This window comes from Anabas testudineus, chromosome 21, assembly GCF_900324465.2.
Source record: "Anabas testudineus chromosome 21, fAnaTes1.2, whole genome shotgun sequence".
Taxonomy (NCBI): Eukaryota; Metazoa; Chordata; class Actinopteri; order Anabantiformes; family Anabantidae; genus Anabas; species Anabas testudineus.
The window spans coordinates 12,819,085-12,839,747 of NC_046629.1; the positions used below are offsets into that span (position 1 = coordinate 12,819,085).

At 39.4% G+C, this 20,663-nt stretch overlaps 1 protein-coding gene across 2 annotated transcripts; it reads right to left on the reverse strand.

Annotated features, from left to right (window-relative positions):
* Window positions 1-2,705: 2,705 nt before the first annotated feature.
* On the reverse strand, window positions 2,706-15,371 carry LOC113173154 (glutamate decarboxylase 1). Of its 2 annotated transcripts, XM_026376496.1 has the most exons (17): window positions 15,124-15,371; window positions 14,149-14,237; window positions 12,492-12,554; window positions 11,387-11,542; window positions 10,696-10,938; window positions 10,441-10,531; window positions 8,258-8,370; window positions 7,653-7,768; window positions 7,460-7,539; window positions 7,323-7,377; window positions 6,804-6,920; window positions 6,642-6,706; window positions 5,855-5,933; window positions 5,506-5,655; window positions 5,288-5,395; window positions 4,903-4,992; window positions 2,706-4,716 (listed from the first exon to the last, which is right to left on the reverse strand). In XM_026376496.1, the coding sequence occupies exons 2-17, from the start codon at window positions 14,222-14,224 to the stop codon at window positions 4,543-4,545; spliced, it is 1,776 nt and encodes a 591-aa protein (XP_026232281.1). In that variant the 5' UTR covers window positions 14,225-14,237; window positions 15,124-15,371; the 3' UTR covers window positions 2,706-4,542. The 2 variants fall into 2 exon arrangements, with proteins under 2 accessions (XP_026232281.1, XP_026232282.1); XM_026376497.1 differs by lacking the exon at window positions 14,149-14,237 and having other exon boundaries at window positions 15,124-15,127.
* Between the last annotated feature and the right edge of the window lie 5,292 nt (window positions 15,372-20,663).

Below are 20,663 nucleotides of genomic sequence, written 5' to 3' on the forward strand. Positions count from 1 at the left end.
GATGACAGAGCAACAGAGCTGGACATCAGGACAGGTTTGCATCATGGGTGTTACTGTTTATCACTTTCATTTCAGCAAAGACACTTTCCTGTCCTGCAGTTTAAATTCAGAGAAGAAAGTTACGACTCTCTGTTAGTCACCCTGCAGAAAACAACAGATCTTACTTTAAAACATTAGCACTGTATTTCTGTCATGTGTCAGAGGTTGCCTTGCTCATATAGCATCATAGACTTGATAGCTGCAATGCAATTACTCCTGAACTCATGCTTATTACTTCAGAAAATATCCAACAAAGACATTTACAAGCAGCTTTTTAACTTTACCTAGCACAACATTAGGTTTGGAGACTGGCACATTACAGTCTCTATACAATTCATCTTCTGCTTAAAATTTACTCTATCTGATCTACCAAGCCATGGACATGCAGTCAATAAGAGGAGGCTATTTAGATAAGTGTAATCCATTATAATTATTTTAGAAGTTAGAGGCCCTAAGGAGTTACAATTGATTCTGTTATCACTGTTTTGAATGTCAGGCAAGCTTTCCATTTGGTTTCAATTTAAGAAAAGAAAATGTTACCAATGCTGAATTCTGGATGATTGAATAAATATGAGGTAATGGGTAAAAAAGAAATTATTTTCATGTGTGCACGAATAGCATGTGGAGAGGAGGGGGGAAGGGCTGGCAAGCAGCCTACAGTCAATATCATCATCATCATTTCATTAGACTTGCCTTACACAATGGGAACGTCAGTATCTATCAGGAAGCTAATGTGGCAGTGAGTCCCATGGGCGGGAAATAAATTTAGCACATCAGGAAACCACTGACAAGATTCATAGATATATAATACAGGGGAGTAACACAGCTGAGAAGGGATAGATGGGTGAGCGACCTATTGTGTGTGAGAGGACACTCTGCTGCTCAAAACATGAACAAAAAATGTTGCCTCATGGAAATGAAATCAACCCAAAGTGTAAACCAAAGTAGTGAACACAATAAACTTGATATTTCTTTCATTTGCAGTATTTTAATGAGCGTTGAATGAGTGTGTGTGTGTGTGTGTGTATTTGTGTGTGTCCGTGCCAGGTGTGAAATGGAGGGTGAACAGACAGACTAGTGCAGAGACACAGTGTTTCACACTCTGCTGTTCAGAGACAACCTACCCACCCTCCAGAGACAGAGGCTACTGCAGAACTGCTGCAGCTCCTTATTATTTTACTGGCCCCGTCTCCTCTCGATCAAGGTTTAATTGTGCTTGTAATTAGAATTGATGGAGATACAGATATTTGGTAAAAGTGATGGACCTCTTAAAATACTAAACATTGATTTAATCATTTAAATCAGCCATAAACCTACATGTAAATTCATTTTTACTATTATATATTAATATTCCATAAATAATAACATACTTTTGCATTAAACTGCATGAAATTGACTGATATTTAGATTAAGTAACCGGTCTAGTGATAATGCTACTTATTTTGAGAAGCTATTCATTCATCCCCAGAGTTACCAGACTGTGACAAAGTGTAGGAGCCTTTTGAATGTAATTATTGTAACATTCTCCATACACACATACAAACAAAAGAAGCAAAGTTCAGTTTAGATTAGGCAATACATCAAGGGTTATTATTTGTACTAGTGGTTATTAGTGGTTGTTCCTTTAACCTGTAACTTTACAAAGCAGCTAGTGACATAGAGTCTGTAATGATTGCTGCACTCAACCATGAAACAAAGAAGCAGTGTCTGTCTGGTGGAGGATGGGAGGAAAGCCAGTGCAACATCCAGTCCCTGCACGGATGTGTCGAAATAAAAAGCAGTCAGGCAGAGCCTTGAAATGGGCTCCACAGGGAAAAAATGTTAAGAGAGCACAGTCTAATGCGTTTTATGATAAATACCTTAAAAGTGTGAGTAATGTGAGGAGTGGATGAATTGGCAGGGGGTTGTGAAATCTCAGCTGTGAGATAATCATGCCAATAAAAAGTCCCTTCAGGGTGATTCATCTGACCAGTGGCTGGTGACAATCCAGTACAAGAAAAATTGAAAAGAAAAAAAAAAAGACTTTAACATTAAAAAAAGAGATTTTAGAAACTTTAAATACAAATGATTCACCACTCAACTATTTTCAAAATCCCAAAAGATTTGACTAGTTTATATGTATTTCTCTTACATGAGTTTATAACAGTGTTTTCCACAGGAGGTCTAACCTCTCTGTTATTCAAGGCTGTATTCACATTATGTCTTAATTAACTCAATTGTTTAGTTGCTTTAGGGTTTTTCTTCACAGCTCTCACAATGTTTCTGTCACCAACTGCTGATGTCTTCCTTGATCTACCCGTTGTTTGTTACTTACTACACCAGTGGTTTCTTTCTTCTTCAGGACATTCAAAATGGTTCTACTGGACATGGCCAATGTTTGTGACATGGCTCCCATTGATTTTCCATCTTCTCTCAGCTTCACAAATGCTTGTTTTTCACCCATAGACAGCTCTCTGGTTTTCATGTTGGTTATGCTTCTCAGCTAATAACGAGTCTGAACAAGCAAAAACCAAATCTGAAACCGAGTGAAGACGTTCAGAGCTATTTATTGTTCAATTAATTTATATTTTCCAATACTTAAACATTAACATACATAAACAAAAACTGCCATCTTCTTAGTTGTTTATTGGATGAAGATGTAAACACCTGGAAATAAAAGCTGAAATGTTGATTTGTCTCATATTCATGTTTTGATTTCAAACAGACTGGAAAGAAAATAAATCATGGTTAAATCATGGTATGTTGTACTATTTATAATTATTTTAAACATACAGCCAAAAAGCAATGATGCTCTCACATTTGTGGTGTTGCCATTCATTATTTATTTGTAAAGTTTAAAGGTCCTTTTTCACAAACTTCCACTATTGTGCCCACAGATGTTCTACAGCTCATGTCTTTATTGGTGCTGTGGATACAACAGTAATACTCTGCAATTGATGGTACGAAGTTAAAGTGCCTACACTGAGTTTGACAAGGGACATGTCGTATCATTATTTAAGGAATGTACATCTGTTCAATACATTTTATTACAGTAGCAAACACTGTGCATTTTATTGTTCAGGCAAAAATGCTTAATGATCACATTGTTTATCTGACCCTAAAAGTGTCCCTATAGCATGTTAAACAATAAATTGCATATTATACTTCAACTCCACTTAACACATTTTAATACAGACAATCATGTGTCCTTAGAATAAAAGCTGCCCCATGATCATGGTTTAGCATTGTGCTTTTTTTTATATATATCATTAACAAAGCACCAGCAGTCACAGACGCACTGCCAGTCAATCCTGCCATAATAGTGTCTCCACAACATTCAGCCAGTGAATCACAATGGCATTGCACAGTTACACAACATAAATTGCACAAGTCAAGGTTGGTGAGTTAAGTTTTCTTATACAAACATCTGAATCCATCCGTAAGGGATCGTAAGGGCCATGTACATGTTCATTAATGTAACTGAACCCTTCTTTGGTTCACAAACTACACTTAAATACTTCAATGTTATTCAAAACATTGTGATATAATACAGTAGAGTTTCCAAATATGAATGAAGATACATTACAAATGGAACAGAAAAGCAGATTACCTATTCACAATTATTACCTCTCAATATAAATAAAGGGATTCAATAATCTATTTGATACTATACTGTATGGCAGATTTACATAGAGAGTATTTTTTTCTCACTGTACAACGAGGACACATTTGGCACAAAGGCAATGTAACAATACTATACACAATCTACACAAAAATCTCTAAAAACACAGCAATCAAGTACAGTACTTGTTACTTGTGTTATATATTCCCACTTATGTAATATCAAAGGGAAATAACAGCTACGGTACAATGTGATGGTGCGTCTGGCTTGATAATTTCATAGATGGCATGGAGCACCAACAGTACACCAAGTATATAGTTTACATTAATACTGTTATGTTAATACCACAAGGTTCTCTATATTGTGCTCTGTCACTTATGAAAAAATAATTTCATCTCATTCTGTTTTTGATACTGATCTTCATATAGAGTAGTACAACAGTAAAATGACATTTGTATAGCTACATGAATCATGTTCAGGTATTTGTGGTTTTTATATTTGCATGAAAAGGAACCTGTATTAAACCCTCCTCTCTATCCATCCAATATCTTAACGGCTTTTCCTGTTGTGGGATGCTGGAGTCAATCCCAGCTGTCATTGGGTGAGAGATAGAGAGTCCACCCTGGACAGGTGTTAACTTTATTGATATTATATATAATTTGTACTTAACATGTGGCTTAGCAAGAATACCAGTTTAAGTAATTCTTTTCATCAGATAACCTGATGTGCAAACGTTTTAAATACAGAGACACATATTTTTTGTTGTGCATTGCAAGAAAAGACCTGTAAGCGAACATCTCTCAAATGTCTTCGTGAGACAAAAAGGACATGAAGCCAAGCTAAAGGCTCTTAAGACTTGGAAAAGACACATGTTTAAAAGAAAATATACAATACAGTTGTTTTTACAGGTCATGTCCCAGTCGTTCGATCTCCTCAATCAGGAAGTCGATGTCTGACCTGGTGGCAGCAGCATTGGAGATGACCATCCGAAAGAAGTTGACCTTGTCTCCTTGTGGCTGGTAACCCACCATAGTGGTCCCAGACTCCATCATCATTGCCTTGATCTTTGGGGCCACCTGTTGAGGAAAACATTGAACGGTATCATGCAAACGCATTAAAAAACAAGCATTTGCACCCACAGTTATGCTTTGTTTTGCTGTGTGACCCCCCTAAATCTGAGCAGACTACATGAATCAACCAGAGAAGGCAGAACAACTAGAAAGCAGGCGTAAGAAGCAAAAAAGGTAATGATGAGTCATTACCTTGTGCAACCTTTTCCTTCTCTCTTCACCATCAGGCATGCCGCGCAGGCTCGGTGGAATGTACCAGAAGCACACGTTTGTGTGTTGTGGCTGATAAGAGGAAATGGGAATGACATTTGTAATAAGCCCAGATAAAAATGCCTTCTACAATTTCTGCTTTTCTTGTCAACATGTCACCAATGCAAAATGATCCAATTAATTACACACAGCAGATTCCTTTCTGAGGAGCAAAAAGCCCAGTAAAGACGCGTTTACTTTGTTGCTGCCGCTGATCATGTGCAGTATCCAATGAATTCTGATTTATATTCCTCTGATAAGTCAGTACAGTCAATAATTGGGTGTTCATTTCAAAGATAATTGTTATCTGTTGAAATAATGATCTTACCTCTCCGTTAAACACCATCTCAAAACCCTCTCTGTGTTTTATCTTATTGTAGAGATATGCGGACAGATCCAGGCACTTGTCAATATGCTGCTCAAATCCTACCGTTCCCTTTTAGGTAGATTGAAAAGAGAATATTGAGTTGTTAACATATCTCCCTAGATATAAGAGAAGGCTTGATAGAGGCAATGAGTAGCACATTGCTGTATATAAATACACACCTTTGCCTTCCACATAAGCCAGAACTTAAAGATATCAACGTGTCGTCCACACTGAATGGCTTTGTCGCCCGTGTCATAGGTAACATCGTACTGTTTATCTGGCTGGAAGAGGTAGCCGGCACACATCGAGTTGCAGCCTTGTAATATTCCCTGCAATGGAAGCAAGTATGATGAGAGATAAAAACATAGAAGTAAAGCAGAAAATTGTATGTGTGTGTGGGTGTGTGTGTGTGTGTGTGTGTGTGTGTGTGTGTGTGCGCGTGTGCCTTTTCATGTGCACAGATTTGTGATTATTTGTCTACATGTGCAGTGGCATTATGTGCAGCAGGAAAATGAAAAATCTTCTCACCCTCTCTCTGACCAGAATGGCTGAGCACTGCAGCGGCACTCCCATCATCTTATGAGGGTTCCAGGTGACTGAGTTGGCCCTGCACAGATATTGAACAGTAAACACAGCTCTGTGTGTATGTGTGTGTATGTGTGTGTACGGTATATTGCAGTGCAGATAGTGCACATGGTTTGTAATATAAATGGTCATGTGAGCTGAAAACTGATTTGTTACACTGTTTTAGTCCAGAATTTCAATGGGCACTCCAGCAATTAAGTATTTCATTTGTTTGAAGAAGGCGAAACACTGGTGGTTATAAAAATTGAAGTTGAAACAGCAAACAGCTGCAGACATCCTGACTTTTAGTGTCATATGACTGTTGAGCTCATCAGTATACATGTTGTTACCAGGCTATACGAGTCTCAGCATATAGACTCAACATCGGGATTAGTCACATAAAAGTAGCTTTTTTAGGCTCTGGAGACGTTTTACGAACGTAAAACAACATTTATTAATAAAAGACAATAGCAGTAGTAACATACCTTATTTGCATTTGGAGGTATCTCTTTAACAAACATATTCTATAAGGAAACTGAGACAAATCGACAGCTTGATGTCTTGTAAATGTCTTTCAGACCTGTCATCGTAGGGTTAACATAACCTTGATGGTATGATCTGGATTGTTTTGTTCTTACAAGCATAATACTACAGAGTAAACAGTGCTTGACATTTGAAAGCAGTTGGAGCCTCCCTAAAAATAATGACTTATTCATAATGATTTATCTGTCGATGCCTTGTGTTCTCTTACCTCTCCACTCCGTTCAGCTTGTGCCTGTGTTTCCTGGACATGAGCAAACCTCCTCCCCAAGCACCCTGCAGAGAAACAAAACAGTAAGGACGGTTATGATGATTACAGCAGTTCATATTAGCTTTGTTATTCTTTTGTTATTCCTTATCAATATTCTCTTACGTCCACATGAAGCCACATGCCGTACTTTTCGCAGATGTCGGCAATTTCATTGATGGGATCAAAGGCTCCGTAGACGGTGGTACCAGCGGTGGCATTCACATATATCGGAACATAACCCTGCACATCAAAAGCATAGAAAAAAATGATGCAATACTGGGCTTAATTCAGGTTGTTATATCCTTCCATTTGCAGTTATTGTTGACTTTACAAACATAGACTAAAACACACTGTTCAAATAATGCACTCTTCCTGTCTGCATCCATTGTTGGGACAAAATTGCCGTCCAATATGCTCTAGTCTGTACATCACTTTGTCTTTGAAGAATTACTTCCAGGAGAGCTACTTTAAACCATAGCAGATGGAAGCACTAACCTTATTGAAATAACCTTGCTCTGGCACACAAGTGTTTTGTTTGCTACAAGTAAACTCCACTGCTCAAATGTGTGTTTCTCGTTGTATTGATGTCCAAGATAGAAGCAAATAAATACATTTATAAGAGGGGATGATGCTGACATTCACCTTTTGCTTGGCCTCTATTACTTTGGCTTCCAAATCAGCAGGAATAACTCTCCCTCTGCAAGACATACAGTAGTGAGTCATACAGATATTTGATCTTTTACCAGGCTGTGTGCTTGTGGGTTAAGTATAAAACAAACCTCTCATCTGTGTTCAGAAGAATCAGGTTCTCTGTTCCAAAACCCAGAGCCGCACTGGCTTTCTTGATGGAATAGTGGCTCTGCGAGAACAGGCGTCCATCAGTCGCAATATTAATTATAAAACTTAATGTAAATGTACTTAAACAATGAGATAGTAATTGTCAGTGTACAGTGTAGACTGTGCAGGACTAACAAGCTCTGAGGTGAACAGGATCAGTCTGGGTGCAGCAGCCATGCCTTTGGTCTTGACTTCAGGGAAGAACTTGTATCTGGCAATCATCACACTGTACATGTTGGAGATTGCTCCTCCTGCAGAAAGAGTGTAAGACAAGTCACTAGTTTTGTTCGAGTAAAGATTTGATGTCCTTCCATTTTATTGCAGCTGTGTCTTTACATCTTTATGTTCTTTACCAACAAGTTTAGAAACCACATCAAGGTGTTTACAGTAGAACCATAGCATGCAAATTTCTAGTAGAGCGCTCTAGGTAGCATATCCAGGGTTCTCCAAACCTGCGGAAGATCTGATCTAGGTTTCTAAAAAGGACGCCTCTATGAAATGTTACATGTGAGCAACATACTCCAAAAATTAAACCAGGACAACCAGGATTGCAACAATATGCACTTACTGTAATTTAATTATATATTTTTTCTGTATTATAATTACTTAAGGTACTTAAAGTACTACAGTACAGCATTACTACTGGTGGTAAAATCAATAGATATATAGTTATATCTGAGGATGCACAACATCTAGTGGCATCTGTATGAGTGTGATGTGATAATTAGTCTGATTCTTACCTGGAGAAAATATTCCATCTCCCTCCCCATCTGGCCAGCCAATAATCTCTCTCATCTTTTTCAGTGTCAGCTGCTCCATGAGGACAAAGACAGGGGCGATTTCATATGTGAACCTAGAACAAACAAAAGACATATAGTATATAATGGTTCTGGTAGGTAGTCAATTGAAAAAAGTCCTATAGTACTGTACCAATGTACAGTTTTCTGGCTGTTGTTCCACTCAAGTGAAATTTCCTTTCATCTGAACATGGCAGCAGAGACCGGTGAGATCAATATGAAATACACTGATATTTAACAATGTGCATTTGTATACGCTAATTGTACAGCATGTTTACTGTGCACGCTGCTCGCTGGATACAAATCGAACAGATAGAGCCTTCTGTACACGGTCACACTTCAATGAGAACGCAATCTTGTTGTTTTAGAAATGGCCTTCTGCTGCAGTGAAGCGACACGGAAAATGCCCCAAGTCTTGGGCTCGTTGGTGCAGCTTCAGGAGCACCAGAAGTAGAAAATGAATCCAAGAGATGTACTTTTAATAAAATTAACTTTATTCATATTTTTCCAAATCCTGAAAATACAAGTGCCTCAGGGAAGAGCACAGTGGATTTTGAGTTCCAGCATAGACAGGTTCATCCATTGTCTCCTGACCAAGTTTCATGTAAAGAAATTACATGACAGAATTGTGCCCTAAAGTGTCTTCAGCAGACACTCGCAGCAGCATAGGGGATAAAAAAACATTAAAAAGTCAGATGTCATCTTGCAGATGTTGCACATTAATTTCACCACATTCATTCATGCAGGCAACACTCACTCATTCTGATTATGTAAGGCCTGGATGTGATTGTCAGTCTATTAGTGTCAGTCAATACCTGCCAGGGGTAATTAGGGTTGATGGAGTAATTAATAAAGGTAAATTACAAATATGTAAGCAACCTCCACCCTTTGCGTCAAGTCATCCACAGTGATGTTTCCACTAACACACAAACTAACTACTTCTTTGAGATGGGAGCCTGAAAACAGCAAGGTGAAAGAGCACATTGTCAAAAGATGCTTATGAAATGTTGGTTTACATTTAACATTTGCAATAGAGAAACCTGAGTGTCTGCATCTGTAACATTCACCCACTGGGTCAGAAAACATGGACTGGTGCTGTACAGATCACAAGAGAACTTTGGTGATAGCCCATATAGAGGCTTTCTAAGCTACATTAATGGTTATTAATTTCTTTATACAGCAGTAATAACCCATTAACCAGCACACATTTCAGGTTGCTATGTAGAGAAACATTTGTTATGTAGGTACATATCCTCTCTATTTGGTAATAAAACTGTTATAAATGTCAGGACATTAAATAATTTTAATAAGCTGCTGATAACTCAGTTTTACTTTCCGGCCTCTGCTTATGTTTTGCAGAGAGTACGTAGCCTTTTATAACCTGGGAATTCATCATTTGTTTATATAATGGCTTATAACTGATATGTGAAGAATCTGATTTTTAAAAGCATTAATTAATTGACACTGGTCCACTGGTTTACAGTAATGTGAATTAAAAATAGGAATAGGACACAAAACAGCTCAAACATATTTGTTCGGGCTAAATTATTCCACAAACTACACTTCTCTAAACAGTATTCAGAAAAACTCTGCGTCCCTGAACTTACATTCGATTCACTGCTCAGTTCCAGTTACGACTGCTCATTTTGTGTACACACGGTCTGAGGGGCATGGGATCTTTTTCCCTACTGGTATTGTTATGTAACAGGAACGACCACTACATGAGACAAAGACACCATGTAAACTGTGAATGTGAATCAATATGCAATTTAGTTTGCCTGCAGGGCTGAATTATGTGACCACAGCCTGAGCACAGGCCAACGTTGACAATACTGTGGGGGAGCAGCAGCACAAATGTCTTCTTTTGTGCCTTTTATTTCCTGGCTTGATTGACAATCTATTAGAGCATGCAGAGGATTCTTTGGACAAAGACAGTAATTACTGTATGTCACTTCAAGTGTTTGACTAAAAGCTTCTCCTCTGCATGAGCCACTGGAAAACACTGGCTGCATAAAAGCTTAAATAAAAGTAGAATAAAATGAATCTAACTGGTCCTGGTTCATATTAGTTATATCTCAGTCGCTGTCTGTACAATTAACTGCTCAGTGATAGGGTGTTATACTTACATGTTAGTGTTGGCTGTAGATGTAAGCCACTCTCCTGCCAAGCCAACAATGTCTAACCCAGTAGACAGCTGGTTGAAAAACCTAGGGTGACCTGCAATTGACAAAGAGACAACAAAAGAGAGATAATCCCCAGGAAACAATTCATCATTTGCTAATCCGTGATGGTAAGGCCTTATCTGTCATCATTCCTCTGGCGCGTCAATTAATGGGAGTTGTTTATAGCAGCAGGCCGTGCTGCTCCTCCAGACCTCTTACCTGTTCTCACTCCGTATTTCAGAGAGTCCCTGCAGTCCACGAGGATCTGCTCCAGAGACTCAGGCTGGTCAGAGAGCTCCAGGTTGAAGCCCTCCATGCCCTCCAGCAGCTGGTGCGGGTGGTGGAAATCCAGCACCTTGGTGGAGCGGTCGAATGTCTTCCGAATGTAGTTGGTGAGGATTTCCACAACCTCCAGCAGGAACTGCATGGTTGGCTCCTCTCCATTTTTGGCAGGCAAAAGATCTACAAAATAAATAAATAATAGCAACCTGCTGTATCAGTGTTTGTCTGTTTAACCCAAAGATTCCTTTGATGCTCAGACATTTTACAGGTCTTCTTCACAACTTACTGTTGAATTTCATGGTGACCCCTGGGGTTTCTCAGCTGGTTGTTAATTACTTCAAAGTGCAAATCCTTCATCAGTTGGGTTTTTAATATAATAATGAATTTACCATGCACTACAAAATGCAATAAGCAGGATGTGCTTCATTATAAACATCTAGAGATTATTTATTTTTGCAAAATGATTAATTGCCATATTATTTACTTGTATTTATTGATATAGGATTATTTGCATGTTTCAGTACTCAGGTAAGATTTTCCACACATTCTTGGATTTTATATTTCATGTTACATGCATCACGTTGCATTTTTAAGTGTTATTTATATGAAATCTCCTCCTCAAACATACCTCTGGCGAACAGATTGGAGAAATCCGTCTCTGTGCGTCTGAAACGCACGTCACCGCCGATGTTATCGCAGGAGAGCAGGGTCTTGGCCGTGCGCTCCTTGAGTGAACTAACAATCCTGCTCCTCTCCTCCAGATTGTTGTTCTTCTGCAAAAATCCTAAATGGTGACAAGGAGAAGAGGAGTCCGCAGGGTGATTACGCTTCCCATACATGTCGGCAGCTTTTTCACTAGTCCAGGCCCACTAGTAATTCTCTTCTCCCATGTCTGACTTCTCTCTGCGGAGATCTACACTGTACTTTGTGTGTCTTTTTTATGACAAGGGGTCCCATCCTGCACTGGAGACCTCCTATTTATTGGCATGGGGGGGGGGGGGGGTTGAACCCGGTGACATCAGCACCAAACTCAAATCAAGCCAAAACAAATCGCTGTTATGTAGCGGCTGTAAATTGTTATTAGACCAGTGTGCAGAAATCATTACAAGGATCTGGTAACAGTACAGGCCTGAGGCACATTTGATAATAGATTTTAATTTAACAATAAAGTAAATCGCACAGAAATCTCATCTGAAAATTCTGCAATAAGCGAGTTTACAGTGATAAAACATAACGTTTACCCCTGATTTTAAACCAACACGAATACAGCTTAATTCTACTTTTTCTTTGTAATTTGATTAGATTTTGCTGCCTTATTGTCTCCAGTAATTAAACGGCCTTAATGAAACCAACAGGACGTGTCGGTCAGAAATAGCAGAAGATTGCGCTGCGCACTGGTGCGTAACATCCACCATTATGGTAGATGTCAGGCCGCCCTTGGTTAGTGTAGTATGAGACTGAAATAGACTCGACGAGGGCATCGGAAAATCCATCCTGCATAATTTCCTGTTTAATTTCGTCAGCTCCAAATCAGAGTTTAATTAATGGTTTTAGAAGGTGATTCCTCTTGTTTCAATTTTGGTTTATTGAATTGATCAGATGGATTGGTAACTGCAATAATATGATATTGGTTGATCTTTGTTTGGATTCAATTTTAAAATCTAAAAAATTGTAGACTGAAATTCAATGTTTTCGTGTAATTTTATTAGACTGTGAGGAAAACGTGAACTTACCACAGATCTTCATTCCCAGTTTTCTAGTACATCCATGAGCAACTCCACACCAGGCGTCATAGCCTGGAAATGTTGATAAAAAATATTAGAGGGCCTTACAGAAGCCTAAAAAGACTAAAAAATACATTCTGAACAATTTATTGTTAAAAATAAACGGAGAGACGGAATCATGTTGGAATAATGTTAAATGTTGAAGCAAAAATAGTCAGCGTGGGTTATGTGAACATTTATGCGCACTCCCCGGGGCCCTGGATCTGGATTAGCCTATTTCCACTGTATGTCACTGTTCATGGCCTCAGCCAAGGACTTGAAATTAATTACCCGTTTATGTCACCCTAAAGATCTAATTGAGTGAAAAGATGCTGGTTAAAATGCGAGCGTCAGTAGACAGAAGCCGGCTGGCCAGTGACAGATAGAGAATCAGTGCGTTATCAAGGGCTCCCAGCCCGAGAGGGGATGGGGCACCTTGGATGGGAGACACAGACGAAATCCTCAAAAGCAGCAATTTGAAGGGGGGGGGGGGGTGGAGTGGGGTGGAGAGGGAGGAGGAGGATGATGATGAGGGGCAGTCCCAGTCCGACATCCCAATTGAACCCTTGCTTTGGATCATTAGATAAATCATTGTCTTGCTGAGCTCACTTTTTTTTTGTGGTCAGAGGCAATCAGATGGACAAGCAGGCAACGAAAAACAGAAAATGTGAAGGAGGAAAAAAAAACAAAACAGCAGACTGTGACAAATAGCATTCAGACTAGAGTCCACATTTGCAGAGGTGCAGCTGGTAGCTACAGTATAAGCAAGCCATCTTATGTCTGCATGGGCCTAACACAACACAATCACTGCTTTCCTTCAGATACAGATGAATGCAAAATAGAAAGTGGAATGAAAACTCTAATATTTAAAAGGCAATCACTGCTAATTAGAAAGATTGCACGTTTGCACTCCAAGTGCATGAGATTTGAATTTTTAAAAGGTGAAATTGACGAATATGTGTCAGGAGCACATCCACACGCGTAACGTGATTTCAGAGCTCCATTCACTGGGAGGATCGGGCTAATTTCTGCAACCAGCTGATAATGAAAGGACCGAGGTAGCTGCATGGTCTCCACTGTGCCGCTTCTTGAAGGCTACAATGCTTAAGTGTGCCATTAGGGGCAATTTAATGTGGGCGAATTAACAACCACTTCAGGGGCAATTTTCATTTTCCCATGCAGCCACTTTGTTCTAGCAGAGAACACATTTAACCAAAAGCAAGGGAAAAATAATAATAATAAAAAAAAAAAACAAGAGATTGCACTGACGCTCTAATAATAATAATAATAATAATAATAATAATAATAATAATAATAATAATAATACTTTAGATTTTCTGTTCGGATGTTCTGGGGTGCAGCCTCAGGCTTGTTGTCCTCCCTCATTTCCCTCAGTATAACGTTAGTGGAGATCAGTTTTTGTCTGGCACACAGACGCCGGGAGGTCCGTACGCTGGATGAGACGCAGCGGTGATTTGTGGCGGAGGAAGCCTTCTCAACTGCCAGCGGAGCCCCACCACACACCTCCCACCCACCCCTCTCCCTCGATGAAAATGATTAATGGCGTTGCCCACAAAGTAAATAGCACACGTGAAATAGCATTTTATCTGTGATGTGATGGACCTACTTGAGCCCGGTGGTCGTAAATTTGTCGAGTTGGGATCCGGTTCGCCGCCAGAGGAGGAGGGTGCAGACGCCGCCATCACTCCCGAGACCCTGTGCCAAAGTACTCAGCTCAAAAAGCCTGGTCACTTTTTTTTTTTCCTTATCCCCCCACCCCCCACCCCTAGAAATCTCTCTGTATAATATCCTCTCAGTAACAGAGAGAGATTCAAGCCCACATGAATGTGCAGTATTTGACATGATGCTTCTTGCGCTATAACAGCTCAACTTGGTGACACAGACCTGTGGGCGACAAGGGCGCAGTCTGTCTTCCAAGTTGAGATTCAGTTAGCTGGCATCCAAAAAATAAATAAATAAACGAATAAACACAGGGGGACAAGTTCAGTCCTAACTATTCACTCACAAAGAGAAATGAATCCAGCAACTAATGGCAGGTGCATGTTGCTCCAGCACCGTTTCTACATCCTGCTCAGGATGGATGATGAGCAGCGACAGAAAGATTCATGTGTGTCAGCCTCACCAGAAGGAGCACATCTTTAATTGTGCAAAAAGAACAGTTTTCACATCCTAAAAATAGGCACACAGACTGATTATGTGGAAGTGAGGCCGTATGCAAAAAAAAAAAAAAAAAAAGCAAATCAAATCCTTTATTTCTCGCTTCATTTAGTGAATGACATGGCCTACATGCGCGTATCAGTTCAAGGTGATAATGGCACTGTGGACAGGTTGGACAGAAAAATACGAAATCTCTCTACAAACAACACCAACCGGTCACAAAAGGCTAAATCAGCATCTGTCTTCAGATAAATGGAGACATTTCTTAGACTCACAGGCCGATCATGTCACTAACCTGTTCTTTCACAGGGCGCAAACCTTCAAAAACACCTGTTAGAGCATCTGCGCTGACAATAAAGAGGAGCTCCTTCAGATGTGTCTCCTGGGCTGCCCAGGACCCACACAGACGGATAAGGACACTTACCGAGATTCAGTAAATCCAGGTGAACAGGTGCAGTCCAAAAAAAAAAAAAAAAAAATCCCAAAGTGAATTTTGAGCAGCAAATGAAAGTCCTGAGGGAGAGACTGTCGCGCTCTTTGCTTCACTCCAAGCTGAGGAAGAAGAAATAAAAAAAAAAAAAAGGACCCGAGCTTCAGTCTTTCACCACATCCAAATCAAGGTGACCTTGCTTTTGTTGAAGTATGATTTACTGACACTCAAACCAAGCTTTGTCTGCTTATTGTCACTGCGCACGAATGAGTCACACACACCAAGTAGTGGCACTACCTCCGCCGGTGCTGCATGTTTGTGGAGCGGACCCGTCTGCAGCCAGGTCTGCAGCTTGGACACTGAACGGCGCCGCTTTCGGCCCCCGGAGTGGGACTTTTTTTTTTTTTTTTTTTTTTTTTTTCAAAGTGCTGATTGTCTCCGGATCTATATGGGTCTGGTTTGAATCCTGGTCACGAACGTGGACTTGAAGTTTGATGCTATGAGCGAAACATTACGTGAGGAGGGATCATGATCAAAGATGGGAGGGGGAGAGACCACTGGTTTTGTTCTTGTGGAAAAAAACAAGAGGACATCAGTGAAGGAAAAAAAAAAATACGGTACAACCCTGAATCTAAACGCTCCTTTATTTGGGTTTCTTTCTTTATTTCTTGCCCTCGTGTCCCATGAATTGTTTTCCCACCTCGGTAACATGAAGTGACCCGAGTGACAAACACCTGCAGGTGATTTTAAGGCCACTTTTCATTGGATCTGGAATAAACACCTGTCATTTTGCCACTTTGTGTGCTGACAGATAGGTGTTGACTGGTGAAGATGTAACCTACGACATCATGACACAGTGAAAGAACGAGAAAACCCAAATCCACAAGGGGGCAGTGAGAAACCAAGAATGACGTCCTGCAGGAGCAAAGCACAAATGGGCCATTCCAGAAATACTGGATGAGGCTAATTATAAAGCGACCCATTAATCCGCCATACAGGAAACAGTCAATCACAAGCAAAGATGTGCTGTGACATTAGGAGACGGATCATCGTGGATCTGATTAAAGGTTGCATCACGTGTTGTGACGCTGCTGACAACAAACCCAATAAGTCCGCTCATTAAGGAGGATGCTGTGAACGAGGTTTACCTCATGCACGTTGCTGTGCTGGACCCCAGAACACAGCATTTGGTAAATGACTACAGATGTTTGTGCACCAGGCAAGCACAGCATTAAATAACAATACATACAATAAAGAATACATGTTGATATTGGGCCCCACCACAAGACAGGACTGAGTAAAATGCAGGACCTGCTGCAATATTCACATTTTCTAAGCCTGTCTCACATGTCCTACGCTCAACATCTCTGAAGGAGAAGTGTTGACCTTGAAGAGATCCCTTCTTAATGGAGGTGACAAAAAGATACAGATCTATTTCTGCGAGAAACAAATATTAATTCGACAAAGCACATTGATCAGCATCGTGTAAATGTGTCAGCGAGAGCCAAAAGGCTGATTTCCATCTGTTTTCCCAAGGCCACATATTAATTATCTATAACAAAGAATTGTAGGTTTAGCTAAAGATAAACTGTGGCTTCATCAGCGTGAGTTAGTCGAAGCAAGTGGAAATGTTGAAAAGGTAATATTTAAAGTACAAAACGTCTTCTTTGTTTCTATATTAACATGTCTGTGGACAAAGAGGGGACTAAAGAGACAGTTTGTGTGGCCAGAAGAGAACAATAAAACAATATATACTAAATAACATGTGTGCATTATCATCCTCAAAGGTAATTTTAGCTTTGTACTGTACTGTAATTGTGTAATTCAACTCCAGTACTGATCCAAACATTTATCCTATAGTGGAGTACAGTAATCTTTCTCCGTCATGTAAGTAGATGTAAAACAACCATCCTGCAGGGACATGAAGATGCAACAAAGCAAAACAAAGGGAAACAGGAGGTGTGGTTTGTTTTCACCAGCATCTGTATGAGACTGTCCACAAGATGGGGTGTAGTGCAAATGTAGAGAGTATGAAAAAGAAGAGAAGGGGGTGTCCAGGAGACAGACCACTGCTGGATATGTGACAGCGATAAACTTGTCTAGTTGTTCTGAACAGCTGGATGAAAAACAACTATTTAGAATAAATGAGAAAATGTCTTTGAGGACAGCATCACACTGTCTCCTTCCTGTGTCTCTGTGCACCTGCAGCCGTCGATGAATTTCCCTCAGCTGTCACACGGTGTCTCACTGGAGTCACTCATCGTATGAACTTTTCATCTTTTCACCCCTGATGTCTCTGACTGAAGACACACGTATACAGAGACCTGGCGCTCCACACAAAGAGAGCATGCAACACAGTTCATGCTTTAAAGTCAAGACACATTAATAAAGAGAACGTTGTGTCGTCATTTAAAAAATCAAACCGAAGCACTGAATTGAGAGGTAACAGATTATTGTATCTCTGATAACATTACGTTTAATAAAAGCTATGTTTCAAAATCAGTTTATACGCTGTTCAGGAATAACTTCAAAAACAAAAGAACAATTGTGTTGCTGATTTTGTTCTTGTGCTTCAGTAACATTTTAGACACAAAACGTCGACTTCAAACGGTGGATCATGATGTAACAACAAGTAATAGTAATTAGAAATTACTGAGGAGTTTGTATTGTTCTATTCAGTGTTCAGTGTGTTAAATTATTTATTTATTTCAACAACAACATTTATGAACATGCGATTGTCTCATCCATGAGTTTGTTCTGAAGTAACTCATCAGAATTTACTTATTTACTTGGTCCTCATATAGAGTTATCATTGTCAGGTCATTTCTGAGTTGTTCCTGGCTCCTGTCTTGGTCAGTGTGTTGAATATCTTATTGTAACATGTTATGGTGGCTGTATATTATCTGTAAATCTTATTTCAACAAAACAAAATCCCTTTGCAGACAGACACGCTTCATCAGTATGTTAAAGTGACGCTTTTCTTCTGACGTCAGTCAGACATAGGTCACCTTTACATCAGTGTCCCTGAAGGCGTCATTCAAACAGTCCCACGACAGTGAAAGAGACATGGTGCAACAACAAATCTTGTTTCCTCCTTAGAGGACAAGATAATCATCCTATTACACTGGGGAGGAAAGGCTTGTACTTAACTAGATGAGTAATATAGCTGTGGCTGTTCTTGACTACCATACAAATTGGAATAGATCAAGACTAAAAACTATACAGGTAAATACCCACAATTTAAACAATTTAAATGATTTAAATGCAACAGTTTGACATTTTGGGGGAAATGGCTTAGTCACCTTCTTACTGAGAGACAAGAAGGTGCCACTCCTCTATCTGTAATGCTGTTGCTAAATAAATGAATGACACAAATATACGTGAACATAACTCAGGCTATATCATACATTATTAGGTGTAACTTAACATGAATCCTCCTCAATTAATGGACGTTCACAAAAGCAGAAGATCTGAATAAGGTTTAAGCTCAAGAGGGTCAAGGACAGACTGTAAACAGGGTTGGATCCTGATCGCTTCAGGGACAAAGACACATCCACAAGGAGCAGCTCATTCAAGTACTTGCACTGTGTTGTAGTATGAAGTACACTGCGAAGCTATGTAAATGCTTATCGGCATCTAAACATATTTATGTATTCAATAAAGAGATGGAAATCAGCTATAAAGAAAATCATCATTTTAATTACACTTTAATCACTGTGTACTGATGTATAAAACATGGAGCCCAGCATGAGACTAACTCTGTCTAAACCTCTTCACATAAATCTCCATTCAAGAGTTACCATTTTAATCAGAACTGGCATGAAATTTCCCCTTTATCACTCCACTTTTATATTTCTAGATATAATAAGTCAAAGTTAGAATCCAATTTAACAATTTTTCATGGTTTAAATACCTAATACCCCATTTTTTCTCTTAAAAGCCAATTAAAATATGCATAAGTACAATCCTTTAATTTTCTAATAAAAATGTAAATGACTCAAAATGGTTAGTTACAATCATAAGAATTATTTTACAATGAAAAATAAATCTTCGTGTCCCCACGTCCTCAAGTTATGAAGCAATGACATGTCTGCCTATGGCACATTAAATAAAGAACAACAGGGATTTTGCTCCATTCAGTTCTCCTGCTGTTGTGCTTTGTAAAAGGAATGAGACTTTATATGAGGTCATTTTGATCACGCTACAATGGGAGGTTTATTGTCTTTGAATGAGTCTGTTGAGTTTAACCGGGTCTCCTGCGAGACATGAAAAAGCCCCTATCAGCTTCTTGACGCAGCTACAATCAAAGCTTGTCTGTGAACACGACTCAGCTTGGATGGAGGTGACCACGTTTGTGATTTCTGATTGAGGCTGCTGCTCATTCTACCACTAATCCAAGTTCTGTTCATCCCAGTACAAAATAATCTACAAACACTGTACAACAGGTAATGGCTCAGCAGCCAAATACTGTAGAAGAGTTGTTAGCTTTTATGTTTCTGTGGTTGCCACATGTCTTTGAATATGTTTTTTAAAGAGCAAGTGACTGTAAATCTGCAAATCACAGCTGAGCTGACGCCTCTGTCCCTGCTGATGGGAGCTCCACTTCTAAAAGCTGCTGATTCTTCAGTGACAGCGGTGATTGAGTACGTTTGGCATCTGTTTGAAGAGTAAGTGTTCAAGCTTAGTTTGTACATGTGCTGAAAACCTGTACTCCAGTGCCTTATAGGTTTATTTACTCACCAAGAAGATTATTTTAACATAATCTTCTTCAGGTTTGCTATGATCAAAAAAAAAAAAAAAAAAGAGCTTCGACTCATCTCAAGCTCAAATTCTAAACTCATGTAACAGCAAACCACCACTGACCTGATTATTAACCAAAATAAGTTGAATATTATGAAGAGAATTCAACAAATATAACTTTGAATCAACCTCACATGTCCATCATTTATATTTAAATGCGATTTCTAACACTGACCATGTGACACGAAATGACAAATCAGTGTTTGGTTTCCTTGTTAGCCTATCAGAGGCCAAAGTGTACTTATAGAAAAAATATCTTTCTGTGCCGTCTCTGAGTACATGAACAAAGACAGCACACTACCTACTGTATAGTGCTTTTCTACACCCTGCCTCTGCTGACATGACACCTCCAAGGTCAAACATTTGCCCTGCCTTTTCTGCCAAAGTTCAAACAGCTTTGGTTTTCTTTATTTTGCATTTCGTTGTTTGCTCCTCACATTGATTTTAGCTGATTGTAACTACATTAGGAAAAAAGGTGATTGTCTTTTACAAATCAGCAACATTTGAGTAGTAACCTGATGACAGCTGATGGGCTGTTTGGCTGCTGTCAGTGAAATCTGATCAAACTACTTCACCACATAAGAATGAAGCCATGTTTTTGAGGGTTTTAGAGGCACAGACAAACCAGAACGTGTCTGTTGGTCTGACATCAGACAATGGATTCAGTGTTACTTTATCCAAATGTTCTGACAAACCTTTTTCACTTGCCTTAGTGAATTTAACACCAGCTGCGA

What these genes read in the sequence shown, in the direction of transcription:
- LOC113173154 (XM_026376496.1), bottom strand. Translation starts at nt 14,224, where the DNA reads ATGGCGGCGTCTGCACCCTCCTCCTCTGGCGGCGAACCGGATCCCAAC. An exon ending in CTCCAATCTGTTCGCCAGAG is followed by an intron (nt 10,939 to 11,386) that starts GTATGTTTGAGG and finishes TTTATTTTGTAG; the next exon opens with ATCTTTTGCCTGCCAAAAAT. An exon ending in GAAGGAAAAGGTTGCACAAG is followed by an intron (nt 4,717 to 4,902) that starts GTAATGACTCAT and finishes TTTCCTCAACAG; the next exon opens with GTGGCCCCAAAGATCAAGGC.